The sequence below is a fragment of the Condylura cristata genome, unplaced genomic scaffold (assembly GCF_000260355.1).
Source record: "Condylura cristata isolate star-nosed mole 26May11 unplaced genomic scaffold, ConCri1.0 scaffold00013, whole genome shotgun sequence".
Lineage (NCBI taxonomy): Eukaryota > Metazoa > Chordata > Mammalia > Eulipotyphla > Talpidae > Condylura > Condylura cristata.
In genome coordinates, this window is record NW_004567114.1 from 610,231 (window position 1) to 620,300 (window position 10,070).

Here is a 10,070-nt window from a genome sequence, read left to right on the forward strand (position 1 = left end):
TCTGCCTTCCCAGGCGCAAAAGGCCCCAGAGGCAGTGCACAGCCAGGAGGACTTTGTTCCCTGTTAGCGTGTCCCCCAAGACTCCTCAGCTGGAGTCTCTGCCTGAGACCCGTTCCAGGAGCTGGGGCAAGGGGCCCTCCCCGCTGGCCTTCCCAGGGCCCCCCCGAGAGTGCTGCTGGAGCCCTGGCCTCTGCGCGGCCAGTCTGCCTGCGCCTCTGCTCCTGTGTGCAGGGCTGCGTGCGCGTGCTGAGGCGGGCGAGCCGCGCAGGGGACTTGGGCAGAGGCACGCCAGGGTGAGCGGCTTTGCCTGGCCACACGCTGGTCAGGCTGTGCCGGGTGCTGGGCGGCCCGACTCCTGAACAGCTGGCTGTTCACTGGGGGCCTCAGTCACCAGCAGCGCCTTGACCGGACGCCTGTGTCCTTCAAGACACCGAGTCCTGAGGCGACATGCCTGGAGAGGTCACACCCGCGCGGCTCCTGCTGACAGAGCGGGCACGCGCCATCTCCCCTCGCAGGGATGTCTCCCCTCGCGGAGCCGTCTTCCCTCGCCTACTGTCTTTGCTCTGACACAGTAAGATGCTGCTGCGCCCGGGGAGGCTGCGCCCTGGCAAGGCCAGGGTCAGGTGTGGCCTTTTACGCGACGCCATCTCCAGAAGTTCCCAGTGCAAGTGAAGTGGGCGGAAGGGAATTTCCTGCCCCGTTTAGCAGAAGGCCCACAGCCTTCGCAGTAGCCCCATGGTGACGCGGCCGTCGGGTGAGTGGAGCCCGGAGCTGGACATGTGCGCCCGGCGGCCTCTGTGGCAGGGTGTGTCTGACCGTGGCCCGTACCGCAGTGGCGACTTGATGGCCGGTGGCTGGCCTGGTCTCCCGCCACACCCCCACCCCCAGGAGATCGGGCCGTGTATCCCTCTGCCTTTCGTTACTGGGTGTTCAGTTTGATTGAAGTCTCTTCTATGTGTGGAGGCCTTTTAAAATTTCAATAATAAAAACTGGTTAAATAGCACCACAGAGCCTCCCTGGTGGTGCAGGGGTGAGTCTCGGCATGAAGCCATCCAGCCCCTGCGGCCTGAGTCCATCCCCGCCAGGGAGTGACCCACAGAGCACGGCAGACCCCTCCTGTCCCCGCTGCCCCTCAGCAGTGCAGTGGGCTTCAGGGGACCCGCCTGTCTACTCCCCACTCTGCCTCTGGGGCGTCCTCAGCCCTTTCCCCACATCTCTGGCCTTCACCTCAGTTCCCATACACGTACATAAATAAATTCTTAAAGAAAGACACATCGCATAAAACTGACCATTTTCACTCAGTTTCCTAGAACCTTCCAGAGAAATCAGTCCCAGGATTCTGAAAAAACGAGGAGAAATTTTCATTCACAGAACAAGCCTGCTGCCCGCGTCGGGCAGTGGCGCCGTCGGCTGCTTCCTGGCAGCCGAGGTCCTGAGCAGCTGCCCTCTCGTCCTCTAGGTGGCCGCCAGACCCAGGAGCAGAGGGCGCAGAGGAGCGTGGCCAGTGCGCCCGGGGAGAAGCGCCCTGAAAACGGGGTGAGTGTGAGCGGCTCTTTCCATACTTAAAATTCTTCTTATAGGTAGTTTGGGTTTTGGCTTGTCAGAAGCCTGCTGGCAGCCTTGGCCCGCACCGGTGGGTGGACGGGGTTTCCCTGCCGCCCCGCTACCTGAGCGCTGCCTCGGCGCGGCCCGCACTGTGCACTGAGTTGAGGCCCCGGCCCAGCGCCCACACTCGGTGTTTCCTGGCGCCGTCCAGTCCTGGCAGCCGCCGGGCGTGTCAAGGTTCTGGGTTCTCACTGCTCACCTGGCGCGTCCCAGAGACGCTTCGCACAATGCCCTCCCGCTGCCGCATGGGCTGGCCTGGGCCTGGCGCCTTGGGCCGCCGCACGCGTTTCGGGAAGGCCTCGTGTGGGGCTGCTGAGGGTCCTTGCGTTTTAAGATTTCTGGGAACCAGGCGGGAAGGGAGGTGGCTCATGGTGCCGTGCGCAGCCTCAGGCGGGCTCTGGCCCGGTGCCGTCCACAGGCCTGTGGGTCTTTGTGATGAGCCCGGTTCTGGCCTACAGGGCGCTAATGTCTGTGCTTCAGGACGGCACAACTGGAACTTGAAACCAATATAGAAACGTGTGGGTCTGTGAGGGGAGGGCCGCCGATGCCCTGCAGCTGTCCCCACGCCCTCCCTGCACAGCACGGTGGCCCCATCGGGCGTCCTCCACGGGTGGCTGCACGGGATGGGGGCTCCGGCTCAGAGCTGGACACGCCGCCTGCACGCCCTGTCAGCCGGCGGGGCAGGGGCCCTCAACACAAGGCCCTGACTGCATTTCACACAGGTTCTGTCAGAGTTCTTTGGGCGCATTTCCTGGGAGGGTCACATTATCCTTGACAGTCTAGTCATTCTTTCAGAAGGTGCTGTGGGTTTTTTTTTTTAAAGATTTATTTATTCATACAGAACTGGGGTACAGGCCAGAGATGGGGAGGGTGAGAGGCTTCACCAGAGACAGAGCGGGGAGCAGAACAGGCAGATCGACGAAATCCACTGCTGAGGGGAGCAGCGGGCGGGTCAGGAGAGGTCTGCCGCGCCATGTGGTCACCTCCGGGGCAGGCGGGGATCGAACTCATGCGGAAGCGGCTTAAGCTTCTTAGTGCTGTGCTTTAACCCGCTGCGCCACCAGGGAGGGCCTAGGTGCCATGGTTTTTAAGAAATACCTGGAATGACTGAATTGTGGGAGGGTCTGGGCTGTCTGCCCGATTCTTCTCCCGTGCCCTGAGCCCCTCCCAAGAAGGTGTGATGTGCAGCCCAAGGCCTCTGGGGCAGGGGTCAGCTGCCGCCTGGCCGCGCTACCTTCACCAGGCAGGGGGCTTTGGGAAGAGCATGTGGGGGCAGTGGCTGGTTCTTGCCATGCTGGCAGATGACCATGGGCTGCTGAGGCCGCTGTGCTCGACGCCATGAAGCTGCCAGGTGCTGTCCAGTAGTGCCCCTCCCACGCCACACCAGAGACAGGGTCTGGTGCTGCCTCATAGCCTGGTACACATTGGGGTGTGGGGGAGGGGCCAGTGCCCGCACCCACAGTGGTTGCCGTCCCCCGCAACTGCGCCAGCGTCCCCAGCTGCTGCTCCCCAGCCAGTGACCTCTGACCTGCCCTGGGTGGGACCCCACCCCACCCCACCCCACCGCCAGGCTGCCCAGCCCCATGACGCCCACACTAGGGTGCCCAGCCGCCCGCCAGCCCAGCTCTACCATGGGTGAGGCGCAAGGTGGCTGAGGAGGAGCTGCGGCTCCTGTGGCCTGGCGATGGCCTGCAGCAGCTCTGAGCACTGCGGTCCGCTCTCTGTGTGGGCCAGAGGCCCGCTTGTCCTCCGCCTTCCAGGTGGGTCTCCTTCTCGTGCTGGCAGCTGGCTGAGGGGGCGCGTTCCGCCCCCAGGAGGAATGTCCATGGCCCACATCCGCCTCCCTGTCCGTCGCGGGACAGGGCCTCTGCGGCTCGTCCAGACACAGTCCAGGGAGGTATGTGTGGACACGTGGGACCCTCCCCTCCCAGAGGCTGTCACCAGGCTTCCGTGGTGCCCAGAGCGTCTGCCTGGGCCCTGCCCCGGGAGTGCCCAGGGCCTCACTGACTTCCATGCACCCAGGGCTGAGGAGGCCTGGCAATGGCGCCTGGGGGCCAAGCGGTGCCCTCCGCCTTCTCCTCCAGGTAGTTCTGGCCGGCTTGTTTGAGTCTGGCTGGCCACAGGCTGTCTGGGAGCCAGGTACTCGCTGAGGGCTGCTGCAGGCCACTCAGCGCTGGAGGCCACGTGGCGCTCCATGTGCGGGTGACATGCAGGGGTGGGCAGCTAGGGCGGGCGCCAGGGGCGGGCTTGCTGGTGGGTCTGCAAGGAGGTCAGGGACTTGTGCAGAGGCGCCAGGCATGCTGGGGACAGCAGGACTGGTGGGCGGGTGGTGGGCATGGCCGCGGCCTCCTGTGCTGTCTCCTGGGGCCCGGCAGGAGAACAGGGCTCCACTGGGGCTCGTGAGCCCCTCTGTGGGGAGGCCAGGTGGGAGACGTGGGGTGTCGCCAGCCTCACCCTGGCTCCCCAGGAGAGCCCAGCCGCTCTCCTGGTTATTGTCAAAGGCTTAAAACTTCTAGGGTGATGAACTGTACACCCAAAAGGCGCGCAGCCACCTGAGTTGCAGTTTAGGAGAAATGTGGCTCCGTGAGGTGGTACGGCCACACGTTACCAGTGGTAGGCAGGAGGAGCTTTCCCTAGAGAAATCTTGAGTGCTTCGTGTAGCTGAACCAAGGTTTTAGCCAAGAGACTGCTTTGAAAATAACCTCAAAGAAAATGACCAAGCCTGAGCGTTCGAAGGGCACCTACTCCCGCCTCGAGTCCACGCCGTCTCCGGGGCATTCTCCAGGGATGGGGCGGGGCTGCACCGAGAGGGGGAGCCCACCTGGGCAGGGGCCACCTGCCTGTCTCGCAGGCCCCCGATGGGCCCCGCCCCTGCGGCCGACCCTGCTCAGCACGCGGCTGTCTCCAGCCTGGGCCTTTTCAGGCGGCCCCTGCGCTGTGACATTGGCTGCGTGAGTGGCTGCTGTGACCATTTAAATCTACACAAGCAGCGTTTCCACGTCACTGAGCCTAACACCGACTCAGTAAACGGGGAGCGGCCTCACCGCTGCCTGGGCCTCTGCCAGCCAACCGTGGTCAGGACCCGGGACAGGACCTGGCGCTGCCCTGGGCCCGGCACAGCCAGGCCGCGCTGCTGAGGCTGGAGGCCCGGCCTCGGGGGGAGACGGGGCCACTCGGGTGGGTGAGCATGGCCACTGCGCGTGGGCGGGGCCGTGCCGGGCTGCCCGCAGCGCCCGTCCCCGAAAGTGAATCAGCATCCTGCGCTGCGGGACGACAGTGGGAGGCTCCTTGGAGGGGTGGAAGCGGCAGGAGGCGGAGGCCTGTAGCGTCTTGGGGCGGGACCTGCAGGAGGGCGCTGGCTCCGCTGAGGAGCCCGCCGCAAGCACCAGACCCTGTCCAGCAGCTGCGGGCCGTGAGTCGCCGAAGGCCGAGGCGGCAGTGCGCTTCTGGGACGTCTGGACGGCGGGGAGGCCGGCAGCAAGGAGAGGCCGGTGGCGGTGCTAGGCCGCCCGGCCCGGCAGCTGGTCATGGGTCCGGGCAGAGGGCGGGAGCCTGGGCCTCGGCATCTCCATGACCCTTACTGCTGAGTGGGCCGCGCACACACCCCAGGCCCAGGGGCCCCGCCCAGCTCTGGCCCGGTCACAGCCACTGGAAGGGACACAGCCTGGGGTTCAAGACAGCGGGGTAGCTGCAGAGGCCCGTGGCAGGGACCAGGAAAGCCACCCCGTTTCCCTGCAGGCCTCAAGTGGAGACGTGAGCCTGACCACTGCCCGTGGCTCGTGCCTCTGGAGAGGGTGGGTGGCTGGGCGCCGTGGGGCAGGACACGAAGTCCTGCCCTTATCTAGCTGGACCCGGACTCCAGGGAGGCGCAGTGGCCTGGTCTTCTTCAGCCAGAGTGGGTCACTTGGTGAGTGTTCAGGTCAGCACTTTGGGAGCCAGGCTGGCGAGCAGGCCAGGTGTTCAGCCTTGGCCAGGTGTTCAGCCACAGGCAGGACCCACTCACTCTTCTCCCGCCGGCTCCTGGAGTGGGGTGGTGCCTTGAGGGCCTGAGAGCCAGACCCTGCTGCGTGTGCATGTGGCGCGCCTCCCCGCCCCGCGGCTGACCGCGCCCTGGGAATGATGGCCAAACACCTGCAAGGCACAGCTGGCTGTGGAGGGGTCTTCACGGGGTTTCCCCTGGGCAGTGGGGGCCAGGTGCACCTCCCTTCAGGAGATGCCAGCTCCTTCCTGGGGCTCAGCCCTGGCCTCTAAGGTGGACTGGGGAGGGCGTGGGCCAGGGGTGCTGAGGCTGGTCAGGAGGAGGCTGCCCCTCCCTGGCATCATCCTTTGGGGCTTGCTGGGGGCTGGGGGGAACCCAGCACTCCCATGGGGGGCCCCTCAACTGGCAGCTGTGAGCGGAAGCCCCTCCTCGGGCCCTGATCCTCCCTCCAGCACCGACTGGGCCGTGTGTGCAAGCCCCCTGGGGTCAGATCCCTGCAGCCCCGGCTACCTGACCTGCCTGTGGGGACTCCCCGGCGGGACCTCCCCAGGCCAGCCCAGAACTGGGAGCACGTGGGCATTTGCTGCTGGTGGGGACGCGGCCTGTGGTGACCGTGGTGGAGCTGCCTGTGTGGCACAGCACAGGTGGGCATGGGGGAGGCCGGCTCGGAGGCCATGCCCACAGGCGCAGGACACACGCTTTCGCGGTGAGCCCCCCCCACTGTGAGGGCCGTGCCTGCAGCTGGTAGGAGGCGCCGGCCCAGGGAGGGTCTGTCCACATCTAACTGGACAGCCGTGGGCTGGGGTGGTCACTCAAGATCTGGTCATCGTGCGCTTGGGCTTGACAGTTTAATTAGGGATATTTTTATGCTTGCTTTTTATTACTGACCAAAATGCCATTTATAGGGAATCTTTGCCCAGAGGCTTTTTATTTAACAAGAGGAACACTGAAATTTAAACTTGGCAACGGCACGTGTTGGCTGGTTCGCTGCCGGCGGGGCACGAGGCCCTCCGGGGAGGGGGGCAGTCTCTGCAGCGGCGCGCGCCGTCCACCCGCCACCTCGCCCGGTTACCCGTGAGCAGCCGGCGCGCTGGTCCACACAGCGGCCGACGTGCGTGTCCTGGCTGATGTTTGTCCTCGTCACCAGCGTGGGCATGGCCAGGTGTCCCCGCAGGCGGATGGCTGCCGTCCACTCAGCCTGGCGGCGGAGGCGGGTCTCGACACTGGGGCCTGGAGGGCGCCGCTCCCGTCGGGGCCTCTCTGGGGCGGCACTGAGAAGCGGCTCTGAGCTGGCGCGGAAGGCGGCCCGGCCTCTGGCGTCTCTGTCCCGACTGGAAAGCCATGTTTTGTTTCGTTTGTGGTGAGAATTATGAAATACTATTTTTATTTGGAGTTTCTGTGACAACAGGGACAGAAGTGATGGGGTTCAGGTCTCACTTGGACCCCGTGTTTGGGGGTCAGGTTGCAGGAGCCTGGGATTGTGCTGGGGGGTGGCGTGCGGGCCCCAAGACCCTGCCGTGACCCTGGAGGCCGGCTTGGCGCCCAGCCTGGGGCACTGACTTTATTTCACAAGGAAAACGTGGTGAGCGGAGCTCGGATTCGGTTCTCAGGCCGGAATTTGATGGGTGGATTGGGGGGCTTCAGCCAGCCAGGGCTACAGGCCCGAGATGGTGGGTGGGGGCCCTGGGGCGAGGTCGGCTCCCCACGGAGGAAGTGGGCGCCTGCCGCTCGGCTATTGGCGGGCCGCGGGCGGCGGGGCTGCTGCCCCTGCCAGAGCGCGCTCTCTGGGCAGCCGCCAGTGCCGCCGGCCGGTGCCCGGAGCTCGCCTGTCCGTGCTGCGGAGAGAAGCCGGCCCGCGGCGTGGGCTTGCTGGGAGGGAAGGAGCCGGCGCCGCCGTGCCAGGGCCTGACTGCACCTGGGGCGGTGCTGCCCCCCCTGAGAGGCGCGGCGCGGGCGCTGCGGGCTGACTGGCGTGCGGGCAGACGCTTTTGCGGCTTATTTTAAACGAAACTGACTTTAACCCGCTGGAATGGTTGCTGCCCTGTCGTCTGCCGCCGGGCCTGCAGGGGCCTGCAGGTGCCTCTGGGCGAGGCCCAGCGAGTGGGCGTGGACCCGGCGGCCTGCGCCCTCTGCCCTCCGTGCGACGCGCCGGGAAGCCAGAGGTTTTGCCCAGAGGTTTTGCCTTTTTTCCCTTCAAGTTACAAAACTATGGAGTGGACGTAAACGAATGACTTGCACTGAACTGGCCTTTTTATCGAGCAGGTGTAAGAAGTGAAGGCTCTGAAGGCCTCGGCCCGCCTGAGGGCTCCGGGAAAGGTCCGGCTGATGCTGGCTGGTGCAAGGGCGCGTCCGGGCACGTTGGCAGCTCTGGTGGCCTGAGCAGGCTTCCACGTGCGACCTGTCACTTTCAAAAGGGGGGGCTGCCTCTGTTCCCGGGACCCCAGGCGAGACGCAGGCTGCGGAACAAACCACGGCGAGTCCAGGCGGTGCTGTGGGCCCGCCCGGGGCCGGCAGGGTCAGGCACCCGGGGTGGGGCGTCCTGAGCCACAGCCTCGCGCCCGAGCGCCCGGCCTCCCAGACACGCCCCAGCCACTGCAGCCGCCCGGGCAGCGGGCCGCAGCAGGCAGGAGCCCCAGAGCTGTCTGCAGCCCGGTGGTGCCCGCGGGAGGCCTGTGATTGTGGCTGCACACACGCCCCGGGGCCAGGCCCTGCCTGGGGCAGGGAGAGGAGAAGAGGGGGACAGTGACCGCTGGACCTGGTCATCGAGAGCCCCCCAGGCTGAGCTGCTATTTGCAGCCGAGGCCGCCCTGCTCAGAGTGCCTCCCTCGCCTGGCTGCTGCTGTGCTGCAGGGCAGCTGGTGCCCAGCCCCCCCCCCCCATGGCCATCCTCACCCTGCAGTACCTCAGTGCTCAGCTGCTGAGAGGTGGGGGCCGGCCAGGAGGAAGAGTGTGGGCTCCCACAACTCAGCACAGCAGGCCGCTGAGGCCCTGATGCTCAGGAGTGACCCTTGGGCACCCTCACCAGCAGCAGTGTCCGGCTGTCTGAGTGGTACAAAAAGGGCAGAAGCCACGGGCCTCCGGGGGCCCAGGGGTCAGTTCGGGCGGTCACCACTGCAGCCTGAGTGTGACCCCCGGCCAGGGAATGACTCACAGGCCGCCCCCCCGCTGCTCCCCTCCACAGTGGGTTTCATTGGATCTACCTGTGTGCTCCCTACTCTGTCCCTGGGAGTCCTCACCTCCTGCACCTCGGGCCTGACCCCAGTTCTCAGTGTCGATTAAATAAATGGTTAGAAGCGAACAAGGCAGGGGCTGTGAAGGAGCAGGGCCTACAGGCTCGGGCAGGAAGCCCAGGTGCCAGCTTCTGGCCAGTCTGTTAACGAAGGAAAAGCCCTGTTGCAATCCATAACAACTGAAAATGAAGAGATAAAAGAACACCCCGCAGACGCTGGAGCAGAAGCCCTAAAGCCCTGCAGGACTCGGCATGTGCCCAAGAGGTGCAGAGCACCTCGGTCAGGACCGAGCCGGGCACCCGCGGCCCGTGCGTTGCGGCAGAGGCAGTGGCAAGAAAGCCGGAGCCTGTGACCAAGGACCCAGGCACGGCGGCCGCAGGACCGTGGCAGTGGGCACGCCTGGTGACCGCGAGACCGGCCTGGCGCCCACACGTCTGCTGAGCAGAGCCCCTGTGCCAGGCCGCCCTCGGGCCCTCCAGGACAACGACCGGCCTCGTCCAGGCCCGCCCCAGGGCTGCCCCGTCACCTGGACGTGCGGCCGGCCGTGGGCGCTGCCTGGGGACTGTACCGCAGTCTGTCTCGTCTGGTGGGCCAGGGCCTCAGAAGCCAGCGGCTGTCGCTGGACGCCTGACCTTCGGTGTCACCAGCACACTCAGCCGCTAGGCTGCGAGCGTTTGCCCACTCAGCCCCGAGAGCCTGGCCGTGGCAGATCCCATCCTCGAAGCTCGCGCCGGCCGCGGCGAGGCGGGCGCCTGTCCTCGGGTGTGGGCGCAAGTGCGCCCGACCCAGAGAAGCCTCGGCAAGGGAAGCCCCGAGAGGCGGCGGAGGGCCGCGGCCCTGCAGGTGACACGGCGTGTCTCCCGCAGGTGGGCAGCCCTCGGGTCGAGCTCACCCTCGCCGAGCTCCAGGACATGGCAGCGCGGCAGCAGCAGCAAATCGAGAACCAGCAGCAGATGCTGGTTGCCAAGGTGAGTCACGATAGCAGAGCTGGGGAGCCTTCAGCAGAGGGGCGCTAGCACCCCCACTGATTGGGCCAGCGGTGTGGCGCCTGCAGTGGGAGCCCCCGGGGCGCCTGGTGTGGCCGCGCGAGGGTGGACACGCGTTGGCGTCTGACGTTGAGAAGGCATCTGACCCTTGCCGTGCACCCCGTGACACCCCAGAACAGGAAGGGAAGGGGTGCCCACTTCCGGGAGGAGCTGGCCCTGTGCCCGGAGCTGAGGCTGGAGGGGGCCGCGGCCCGGGGAGGGGCGAGGGCT

At 66.1% G+C, this 10,070-nt stretch overlaps 1 protein-coding gene across 1 annotated transcript in view; it reads left to right on the forward strand.

Annotated features, from left to right (window-relative positions):
* Nucleotides 1-10,070, forward strand: part of PPP1R13B (protein phosphatase 1, regulatory subunit 13B) — a 32,192-nt gene that overhangs the window by 14,927 nt on the left and 7,195 nt on the right. The window contains exons 4-5 of the mRNA XM_012724362.1: nt 1,460-1,536; nt 9,681-9,825. Of these exons, the coding sequence (XP_012579816.1) occupies nt 1,460-1,536; nt 9,681-9,825 (222 nt within the window). The remainder of the gene's footprint in view (nt 1-1,459; nt 1,537-9,680; nt 9,826-10,070) is intronic.